The sequence below is a fragment of the Saccostrea cucullata genome, unplaced genomic scaffold (assembly GCF_032062105.1).
Source record: "Saccostrea cucullata isolate Sc308-1 unplaced genomic scaffold, CSIRO_AGI_Scuc_v1 ctg14862, whole genome shotgun sequence".
NCBI lineage: Eukaryota > Metazoa > Mollusca > Bivalvia > Ostreida > Ostreidae > Saccostrea > Saccostrea cuccullata.
The window spans coordinates 1-12,242 of NW_026919540.1; the positions used below are offsets into that span (position 1 = coordinate 1).

The 12,242-nt window shown below is 33.2% G+C and overlaps 1 protein-coding gene across 1 annotated transcript; it reads right to left on the reverse strand.

The window, feature by feature from the left end:
* Positions 1 to 6,812: 6,812 nt before the first annotated feature.
* LOC134233242 (lysosome-associated membrane glycoprotein 1-like) lies at positions 6,813 to 11,402 on the reverse strand. Its single transcript, XM_062715231.1, has 7 exons — positions 11,385 to 11,402; positions 11,097 to 11,301; positions 9,165 to 9,329; positions 8,791 to 8,936; positions 8,180 to 8,438; positions 7,798 to 7,974; positions 6,813 to 6,979 (listed from the first exon to the last, which is right to left on the reverse strand). Exons 1-7 carry the CDS (start codon positions 11,400 to 11,402, stop codon positions 6,828 to 6,830), a joined length of 1,122 nt encoding a protein of 373 aa, XP_062571215.1. The 3' UTR covers positions 6,813 to 6,827.
* Positions 11,403 to 12,242: the final 840 nt, after the last annotated feature.

Genomic DNA, 12,242 nt, shown 5'->3' on the forward strand with positions numbered 1-12,242 from the left:
ATTAGCAAATGAGGTAGCAGCATGACTTTAACTGACCAATCAGCTGAATGAATATTGCATTATGGGTTACTACGAATACTACAGAAATTTTACGCCTGAGAAAAGGGAAAATCTTATGGTAAATGAAAAGCATTTCGTTTTTAAAAATATTATTTTCATGCTCATAATGTGAAAAAATCATTTGTTAAATAAACAGCGGAAGTCTAGGTTTCTGAAAGTCATACTGCAAAAGCGATTTGAGTCTGTATTAATTCCTTTGTTGTACTATCGGTGAATACAATTGCCAGGTGAATTCCCTGGCCGAACACGTGATCACGAACGTAAACAAAGTTTTGTCCATTTAAATGCATGAGATGCTGCTCGTTTTCCTTACCCTTGAAGCGCTTGTATGTGTTCTGAACAAAACACAAACTAGATTTTATTAATAAAACATTTTTTCCATTTAACAATAAATTAAAAACGCCCGTAACATCTTTCATAGTTTCTTATCTTTGTATTAAATGTTCGTAAGAACATTTTTTTTTTGCGGTCCATTAAATGATCGTACATTGACCTGAACTACGTGTTCGAAGTAAAATGTAAACATGTCTTTGGCGTACACGATGCTATTCATTCATTGGTCAGTTGCTCGTGGTAAGATCCTCTGTGCGCATTTATAACAATAGCCATATAAGGCAAACAAAGGTTTGTCAGTGTTGATGATAGTGCACAATTTTTATCAGCGAATCGGTCACAAGTGAGCTCAAATTTTCGCCGAAAAGTATAAGATATATTGCTATTTTAACACCCCTTACTTTAGCCACCCATTTTCTGTTTAAAATCGTGAAAGTCTTTCAGAAAGGTCTATAAACATTTATTACAGGGCATGGTTTCAAAAGAAACAGGCTATAGCAATACCATGTTTACTGCCAATTTTATTTATAAAACCGGTTCTACCCTATAACCTTTGAATAGATCAACCTAAACCACGTGTCTTGAATTTGAATCACAATAACATTAGTAGGGGTGGACATGTCCATGTACATTGTATAAGTGGTGCCTTCCAGCTCTCCAATCAATGTCATTCTCTGAGTTGATCCACACTGGTATAGTTGGGCGTCTGATCCAAGTTTCAAGTCTCCAGTGTTCAATAAATTTGTTGTAGCTGAAATTTTGATAGGATGATATCATGAATATTAAATTCGTGTATATTGATAAAAAGATAAAATTATCTTTTATACTTTTGTCAAATTGTTTCCTTACTTGCTATTGGTGTTCCAGGAAAGAACTCGAATGGAGCAAATGTAAACTGCGAGCTCATGTTTACTGATAAATCTGGGAGAGCATTGAAAGTCAAGGCTAGAAAGTCATCGTTGGAATTTCCAGGGTTGAACACTGCCTGATATTCTCCTTCCATTGCACAATCCCCACTTTTCACAGTAAAATTATTTCCATAAAATTTTACAGTTTCATTTTCTCAGGGTAAAAAGGGTATCCATTTTGACATCAATACAGGTTTCATTGTTGTCGTACATGTATTCATATTTTGACCCTTGTGTCAGTAATAATGCTTAATTTGTCAGAGTAAAAAATGGATAATAGTAAATATCAAAGTCAAATCTGGGATATATATATATATGAACAAAAAAAATTGTCAAATTTTCATGACGCCCTGTCCCTTCAACAGGACAAAGAAAAAAAAGTTAAAAAGTAATAAGAACAAAGGAAAAAGAGAAACAAGAAAAAAAACAACAAGCACTACCATAAAACTACTAAACACCTTGTATTTAAAAAGTTACATGTTGAGTTAGAAATTTATATAAACACTAATAAAGAAAGAAATCCGGACCGCTATTAAATGCGTCCGGTTTATCGGGTATACTCACGTGAAGTGCGATTTACATAATTGAACGAATTAATTACGCTAATACTATAATATTATTGTAAATCAATGCCACGTATAGATATAAAGAAGGATATGGAGATAACGAAGAGTAATCAATATCAAAGTCCATAAAACATTACAAAATAGAAGCAGAGCCATCAAAGACCTCCAAAACATAAGATGAGGGATCAGGTACCATGGAGGAGTGAGCATCCCCTGCCGACCGGTTACACCCGCCGTGTGCTCATTGGCATGATCGGGATATAACGGAAAAAATATCCGTCGTCAATTCAGTGTATAAATAATGGACTAACAATAAGTATGAAAAACGTCAGTCAGCGTTTGACTCAATGAAAATTTGTATTTGCTGACAAGTCGACCTTAGAAATAGATGCTGACTATTTAAGTTATTATCTTCGCAAAAAATGTGCATGTACCTTTAAACATACGGAAATGGGACGCAAAAAGCACACAATCAATCAATCAATCAAACATATGGACTTCTCATATTGTACAAGGCTGAAATATTATCATGCCTAATCTTCATTCTGTATTGCCCCTTGGGGATTCGGGTTACAATAGGTCCCCAGTACCCCTTGCTTGTCGTAAAAGGCGACTAAATGGGGCGGTCCTTCGGATGAGACCATATAAACCGAGACCCCGTGTCACAGCAGGTGTGGCACGATAAAGATCCCTTCCTGCTCAACGGCCGTAAATGTCGAGCATAGGCCTAAATTTGCAGCCCTTCACCGGTAATGGTGACGTCTCCATATCAGTGAAATATTCTGGAGAGGGGCGTTAAACAGTATACAATCAATCAATCAATCATTCTGTATTAATTAAAAAGTAGACAATTCTATCCAATATGATTTCAAATCATTTTCTATACATTCCACATTCCTCGGAAAATTGCTACAACCATATTGGCTACCTAGAACCTTTGGTTGGCTATATTAATTAACAAGTTTCTGATTATCCTATCCGTGGTGAATAAGTGACAATTGAATAATGCAGCACTATATATTAATTAAAAATATGTAATTAAATAGTGATCAAAATTATTTTTTAATTTCAATATTTAAATGCAAGACTTTTTAAATAGTATTTTATTTTAACACACTACATGTACTTACCCAATAGGAATATCGTTCCAATGGAAATTTTTTTGCAAATGTAGTTCGACATCGAACGTTCAGGTAAGTTTCAAATAAGTTTAAAATTAAACTTTCTAAGAAAGAGTATAACACAAATCGTTTAAATAAAATTTTTAGACATAAACATTATAAACATAATACATGTATGTATATATATATATTGTAAGGTATGAACAGGATGATTTACTTTCGTTTACTTTATCAAATGATTTTACGGCACACTGTAATCTCATAAGATACGCAAGTTGTTAGCATATTGCACACCTTGCACTCGTATACCTTTTCCCCTTACAATGTTATTGAACATTGATTATCTATAGATTACTCCATATATTACTCCATGTTTTTATCTAAAATTATAATTAATGGAACAATTGTAATAAGATAATGGAAGTTAATTTTAACTTCTGAAAAAATAATACTACAACCACATTGCACATACGTGCACTTTAATGATTTTTCCCCTTATTCTTCTTAAACTTTGACTTTTTTCTAAATGATAATAAATAAAGTCCATTTGATATTCTGGATGAGACTGCTTCCAGTTATCGATGTGACTGTGGTTGTTTCTATGATATTCTTGAAAAAAAAAACAGAGTTCTTCTTATGATACTTGAACCCTTCTGTGGCCCGGGCGCATCCTCAGAGGCCTAAAAGGTTATATTTTTTTCTTTACAGTTGAGAACAGGTACGGTTTCAATTCAAATTGAGCCCTGTATTTATCTAAATATGAAAGTGATAAATATAATTAAAATTCATTCTCTCTGAACCATAGGAATTCCATGCAGTGAGAATATACAAATCGTTTTTCTCATATGACCTCCCCAAATGGTAATTGTAATGCATTAACTTGTGCATTTTCACGATTCTTCTTTAAAAGTGTAAGAGACATTTTTTTTTTCAGTGGAATGTGCTTTCAGAAAAAACACTCTGCCTGCATTGCCCAGAAAATTTTGAGATATGTGATTTTTTTCTGACCAGTTTACATAATATACCAAAATTAAAGTGGGCGACGGTTATTTTTTCTTATGGAAAATAATCACAGAATTGAGTCATATTTCCAGAATGGTCCTCTTTAATGTCATTTTCTTTAGTGATTTTTCATATTTGTCAGTCCTCCTATTCCCCTCAGCATCAAATGGTTTACCCCAAATGCGAGAAAAAAGTTATGCTTTAATCATTAGAGAATCATAGCCTGTTCCTGTAATGTTCCACTAAGCTTCTTTGTTTCATCTTCCCAGGTCAAAAGTTTCTGATCCGCTCCGCTCCACATAAACCCTTGACCGTATAGGCTAAGTTTGACGGGGTTTACTGTCACGCCATCTAGTGAGATTAGATATTTTGAACTCAACTGACCTCTGCTATTAGCCAATCAGAGTAAACAAATTCAGCAGAGAATTCGAGATAATATTGGTACTCGGTAATAATTCATTAGTAACTCAACTAAAAAGCTGAGACAAACCTTTAACTGGGCTATTTAATGATAAAGACGTTATCTTTGGGACTAACACTGGCGTTTTTCTCTGTTTACGATTTAGTTTAAGTTTGAATAAAACAATGATTTTGACTGGTTCATGCAAACTTGCATGAGGCCAGTCAGATCTAGAGAACGCATTTCTAACCCCGTCAATCTTAGCCTATTCGGTCAAGGGTTTATGTGGAGCGGAGCGGATCAGATCAGAAACTCTTGACTTAGGAAGATGCTCTATTTATTCCCTACTGGAATATTAACGACAGCGAAGGAGAAACTTCACCAGTACTGTGCAGCAATATAACAAAGAAATGGTGTAAATAGAATATGGGTACTCAACAATTCCAGGGAACTTTGAAAATTTTAAATTGCAAAAAAAATTACCAAAATCAAATACGCCAAAACGTATCTTTTTTTTTAACTTTATAAAACCATTTTGACATCAAAAATTTCATGTTTTTATGTTAAAAAGTACTATTTTCCAATTAAACTAATCACTGATATTTTAAAAACATAATTTCATTAAAATGTTCTGATTGTACTCACAAGTACAGTATTTTAAAGTTGGTAAGATATGCCTCGTTATTACCAGACATTTTTTGTATTCATACATGTATGAAGAATAATCATTTAAACACTTGTACGAGGGTTGTTCGAAAAGTTCGTGAAAGCTTTCAATCATCGATATGTTAGTCACTAGAAATTTCAAATAAGCACAATATAATATGTAAAAATATTTGTTTTGTTGATGTGCGAAGTTTCATTCCATTCGATTTAACAGTAGTCAATTTATTTCATTTAATTAACGTCAAAACATAGCGTCAAGAATTTCTAAAAATAAAAATACTATCCGTATATAGATCATACAGTGTTATCAAATACCCACTCATTAAAAACCTTTCGACTTGACATTTATTTTTTAACAATTATTCTCGATATATAATTTCCTTTGTTAAGGTTTTAATTTCTTTTATTACTTAACTGTGTTTTCACAGGATAAGCAACTCTGAAGCGCACTTGTATTTCCTTGACGTTCCATTTTTTAAAAAAGTTTTTGCTCAGATTTTACAGTTAAACGTTTCTTTACAGATTGTCCTCATCCGAATCAGAGTCTCTGTCATTCAAATACTGACATTTTTTTTATTCCTCCAACATTTTAACAGTTTATTCAGGATTTCTCCTGGGTAAAACACAAAATTGCATCGCTATCTTCTGCTCCGTGACGTTCTAAAACGTCTTCGTTTTTGTCGTTTTCAATACGGACTACCTATCTTCTCAAGTTGATTTCTTTTCAACGAAGCAAAATATCAAGCCATAATTTGGAATGCGAATCGATGTGACAATTCTTAATTTGAATTTCTAGGTTGTTTTTCGTATTTGCTCCATTTTACAGAGAATATGACTAAAGACATTATTTAGTGTATTGTTTGTAACTTTAAAAAATTTGACCTGCTCTGCGACCCGATTTTTGCATTTCTTAAATCTGGATAGATTATGAATAAATCGCAATACTTAAAAAAAATAACATAAATTATTTTAATTTATTGTTAAAATATTTCTACCAAATTTGGATAACATATGACGTCATATAAAAAGATATGACAGAAGTCCACGAACTTTTCGAACAGCCCTCGTACAAGAAGAAGAAAACACCTTTTGTTGCCTTCAACTCGTTATATGTCGACTTAAATATACGTCCCAGTGAAATTGATATACAAGATATAATTACAACGTTTGTCTAATCTGTTTCATATTTGGTTGTTTTACTGGAAGTAGGCGTAAATGGTAGCCTAACAAAAAAATATGATCAACGTAATGATCAAAACCTTCCTATTGTCAACTTCCCATATTTAGGTAGCAATGTCCTAAGCATCACCTATAGTCACCTACATCAGGAGTTTATGTCTATAAGTTGATTTGATACGCATCAGAGATATAATTACAAATATTTCTTTAAAAAAAAGAAAGAAAAGAAAAGACAATGTTTCCACATTACAAAAATGTCTGCTGCAGATATTGCTGCAAGTTTGCTGCAATTAAGCTAAAAAATTCACGACAGCATCATATGCAAAGCTTTTGTGTTTGCAGCAAGTTTGTGGAAAGCATGCGGGACGCTTGCAGCAACCACTGTGCACATGAGGTTTGTTGCAGGTCTGCAGCAAACATAAGATTTTTCTCTTGCGACAAACATTACTGAAAATTGCTGCAATCAGTGCTGCTAACTTGCAACAATCAATTATTGAATTGCCACTGCATTGATCAAAACTTTCCAAATCAGACATCTTAATATATATTTTGATAGACTCATTAATTGTTTTTTTTTTATCGGCATTTCTATTTACAGAGTTAATTGTTCATATTTCCGGCGTTTGTTGATGACGTATACAGTAACCACCAGTACGACAACAAGTAGACATCCCCCGGCTGATGCTCCTATAGCGATGTACAGTATATAATGTCTGTCTTCTTCTTTTTCACAATTGACTTCATCTATAGAAAGATTTGAACAGTACATTGTAAATCAGAATTTTTCATGCACATGTTTATATATCTCGGCTATGTTTGCGATATTCTTGAACACATTACATACTAGTTATTTTCTTTTATTTGGTGATTTTACTTGCTTTGGAAAATATGTTGAAAATACTAGTAATAAATAAATTCTAACATGTGAGAGATTTATCATTCTATTTAAGGTTGGTCATGTCATAAAAAAGTTAGATACTTAATTACTGTATTCTAATGAAGTTTTAGTTTCAATGGTTAAACTAAATGAAATTTCACCCTGTGTATCTTGATCTAGTTTTGATAATGCAGTCATCAATTTTTATTCCTGCAATTTATATGAAGTTGATACAAATACTCATAACGTGTCCGTGTGTTCTCTTTATTAATATTATTATTTGCAAGAAAGACAAGAGTCTACATCTCCGTATCTTTCAGAAGACTTTTGTTTAGGGAAATTTTAAATGAAATTTAGAATTATCATGATCTTTTTAAAAAAAAAAAAAAGGAGATATGCCTTATATCGTGTCCACCACGTTTTTTGATAACGAGTTAATAGATCTTAAAAGGAGACTTTCTGTAACAAACAGATCGCCAAGAAGGAAGAGTCAATTCAAAGGTAACAAATTTACAGTGTCCAAAAATGTATGAATCGTGTTACAGATTGTCTTCTCGAAATTCATTTTTCTAATTGTAAGAAACTCTATAAGATGCATTAGTAGGAACTTCTTAATTCATACATATTATGTTTCTATTCTTTTAAATAGATTTTTTTTTTATAAATTTTAATTAGTACAGCTTACCACTGAAGTCTGCCGTGTCCCCAGTTTTGAAAGCTTGGTACTGTAGGTCTTTGGTAACCATAGATAATCCATTTTGCAGATGAAAGGTAGTTTCTCTCTGACACTTGTAGCTCTTGTTATTATTCGTAGTAAGTTTTCTGAGATTGGCAGCAACATCTGACATTTCTTTACCAAGAACTGCAAATATTTTTTCGATACTTAATCTCACAATTAAACATTCCTTAAATATACGATTTAATTTTCATTTTCTGCTTTTCATCTTTCATAATTTTCTGTAAAGAACATGTTGCACTGCACTATTACTATTTTCCATACACTAGTCAAAATGCATTTCGTACTTGCCAAATTTCAAAGTTTTTTAACAAACGTGTTCGAAACTTACTGCTATCGACTGCATCCTTAAAGAGGACGTTGTTGTAATCATACTTCAGCTCTATTTGTGAGATATAGTAGTTATCAACAGCAGTCCCAGCTGATAATAGATCTGTCTCTTGAATCTTTTCAGATGAGAAGTAAATTGTCAAGGTCCAGGCGTCGTAAAAGCGAATGACCATTTGCTGAGAGTAGAGTCCATTCAGAGTTGTGTTGCATTCACCGGACACATTGTACACTGCTGGCAGGGAAACCACTTCTGTGGTTATCTAACATTTATTTAAAATAAAAACGTGCATCATATATGTACATACAGCTGTATACACGGAATCGTCGATGACGGGATCATAAAAATGAATAACTTCAACATTCAATATTTCCATAAATATCTATTATTCTTTAAGTTTCAGAACAAGATGTGTTTGTGAAACAATATGCCGCCGATGATAACAATTCTGGACTGGAACGTAGACTGAAGTGGTATACATTTATCCTTGACAGCGCAATAGTTATGACCTTGGTTAAAGTTGACAGACAGATAAACAGACAAACAGGAAAAAACAACATACGCTCATTACCCTAGTACCCCCGGTATAACTGTCAATGCGATTTCAAACTTACGCCAGTCTTTGAAATATAAGGAATATAGAGCTGGATGCTTCCCTTGAATACAATGCAGGTATTATTTCCATTTAGTACAGAATATATATTAACAGGAGAACAACCTGGAGCTGGAATGGGCCCAACATCTGTCTCACAATTCACTCCTGAAATATGAAAGATCGAACTTTTCAGATTAGCCTTCCTCGAACGAAGATATGTGCAATATCCATTAAATGTTCAACTTATTTTCAATAACGGGTACAATAAATGAAGCACAGAGATAGTTTAGCTGTAAGTATACAATGCATTTGGCACACAGATATGTCACAATGAAATGAACCTTTATCTTATTAATGTCACCAATTGTTTATACGTGCTTGTACAATATTTACCATTTTCTGAAAACTTTCCGTCCTCAACATTAAAGGCCTGTACTTTTAACTCTCTGTACATGAAGGCCAGTTTATTGTCCGAAAAGTTTCCCTCATTTTCACACTTGTAATATAAATTAGGACTTGACAAATCCACTTTTTCAGTCACTAAGTGACTGAAATCAGCTGAAAGAAAACATACATTTTCATAATGATATTCACACTTCGACATCACACGTCTGAGTCCTAACTCTATGTTTACATAAAAAATTAAAAATATAAAATGGCCATTGATTCACATTGATGTATTTTACTAGAAAAAAAGGATGTTAATGGTAATCTAATTGCCAAGGATTTATGAAAAACATGATGACTTTAACTTTTCAATCGTCAGAATCCCTTATATATGCAGCAATATACCTTTTTCACCTGCATACGAGGTGTATATCTTTCAGTTAATTTTGACAATACGAAAGAACGTGTTCTACGTATGAACAATTTGTACAACGAGGAAGCCATTGACAAACAATTTGATAAAACAAAGAATATAAGCAGTCTAGTTTCAAATCATCATTTCGTAAGTAGCTGGTCAATACCATGACCTTTTCAGCAAACGCAATTTATCATTTCGTCAAATGCTAGCCGATGTTTTTCGTACTTATTATTAGGCTCTTATTTACACACTGAATTTTCAAAGGATATTTCCGCCATTCCCCAATCAGAACAAGGAGCACATAGCGGGTGTGACCGGTCACTCCTCTTTGGCACTGCCTCTGATACCTTAGAGGTCCGTGTTTGTTCTGTTTCTGATTTATATGGTTTAATAGACTTTTAGTTTGAATATTGTGCGTTATCTCCATATATTCCATTGTCGACATAAATCATATACAGAATGCAACTAGAAAAAAGTATTTCAATGTCCTATCATATGTCTGATTACAGTTTAAGGTCTTTATTTTTAGAACTTGTTTCGGAAAATGTTCTTTTTCGACTAGCTATTTAAGTGAGAGATTCATTAGGTTAAAACATACATATAAAGCCAGTGACATAATTTATACGGTTTATTTTTTAAATACAATATACTGTATATACTCGTCTTAAAGTCGGTCCGCCTATAAGTCGCTTGTATTTTTTGACGTTATTTTGGTGCGATTAGCTATTGACTCGCTTATAAGTCGATACAATTTTTTGCCAAAATCTGGTGATAATTTCAAGTAAATCCATTAATGTTTTAACCAAGTTTCAATGAATATTTTTCAAAATGACACTGACATTTAATGTTAAACTATTAAACAAAAAAGCAATGCTCACTCAAAATACAAATAAAATTATCAAAGTACATTTATATAGATACTTGTACTTTATATATTTAATATAAGACTACACGAATTATCATGATTATATATCCAGACATTTTCTTCGATAATCGTTGAAAATGCAAATAAGATACTACATTTCAGTCTCCAGAAAAATACCAATCTCTGTATGACTCGTCTATAAGTCGGACATAAATTTTTAGACCAATATTTAACGTCCAAAATACCGACTTATTGTCAAATATATACCGTACTAGTGACTTAGACGTATGACTTTTGAAGTACATGAACATGTACATACAAAACTTTCAAATTGTAAATTATGTGACGTTTTTCTTTCTGCCAGTCCCTATAACAACGTTCATCAGGATTATTTCCAGTAATCAGGGCCGGGGGATGGGTGGTTGTACAATTGGTACTTGTAACTAAGAGTAGTTTCACCTTCACAGGAGCTTAAACTAATCATCAGTCATATTTAGTGAGATACTTGACTAAGAAATCACTTCTCGATTTCATTATTTAATATCATGTCAGATGGTAGAGTGACATTCAAAACAATTAAAAATGGCATGAATTAAATCCTATTACTATTAAATCCATTAAATTTGCCGTAACTGTGTGCACCATTGATACTTACATTCCATAGCATCTAAGATCTTCACATCAGCAAACAAAGATATAAGGTTAGATTTTCCGTTCATTATTTCAAAATAAAATGTCAAAGATTGAATTTCGGCATCTTTTGGTGTGATAGTGATATGAGAAGTGTTTTTACTTCCAGTAGCACATGTTCCTGTAACAATGACATCACTGCTGACTGGAACACCCACCGTTGTACAAGCCTGTATAATGAACGATAACTTATTACATTACTACATACATGCAAATTAAATTTTTTGCTAAATAAACAAAAGGGACATATTACTGGTCCGCAACATCTCATTCTAGATTTAAGGAGATTTGTCTGACATTTATGAGTATTCTACTAGAAGATCTCTGCCTGATCCCCAGAGCTCTGCTGATGTAAAGCTTAAGCTGTTCCTTTTCAATTTCCTATTCCTGTTGGTCTGCCTAGGTCTTTCGGATGACTATGATCTGATCAAAACTATCCTACCCTTGAAGAAAAAGAAGTCGCATGGTTTGTACGAATGGGAACAATCCTACATAACAAAGTTGAACTTATTTAAAGAATATTTTGTATAGAGTGTTCTAGCAAACATGTTCCAACTTTGCACTGTCCAAAAATGTATATAGTATAAAAGTCTATGATTTACTGGGGTATATTCACTGGGGGCCATCAAAATTTGATTGAATTTAAAATTTTGTGGAAAGATTCCCAAAAATCTCACAGTTTTATTATCCTTTGTCATATAAGTCACTTTAAGCTGGAAGCGCCCCTCCAAGATGAGACAGACTCTGGAGTACTCATTGACTTCATATCTGGACTTTGGGGGAAATGAAGGATTTGGAGGTGAAGTGGTAGGATCCCTCGATGGAACTGTTGTTTTCTCTGTTGTTACATTAGAGGGACCTGAAGTTGTTATATTTGATGCTGACGGTTCTGTTGTTGGTTGTGATATTGCTTTTGTTGTCTCTTGTGCTGCAGATGTCATCTGATCAGCACTACACACAAACACTGAAATATAGCGTAAAATAGGTACACAAACACTGAAATATAGCGTAAAATAGGTGTGTTAATAAATTCAAAAGATTATTATATATTCCAATGGTAAACTTTGATCACCCGTTTTGGACTCACCATACCCCTGGGGGTTATGATTGG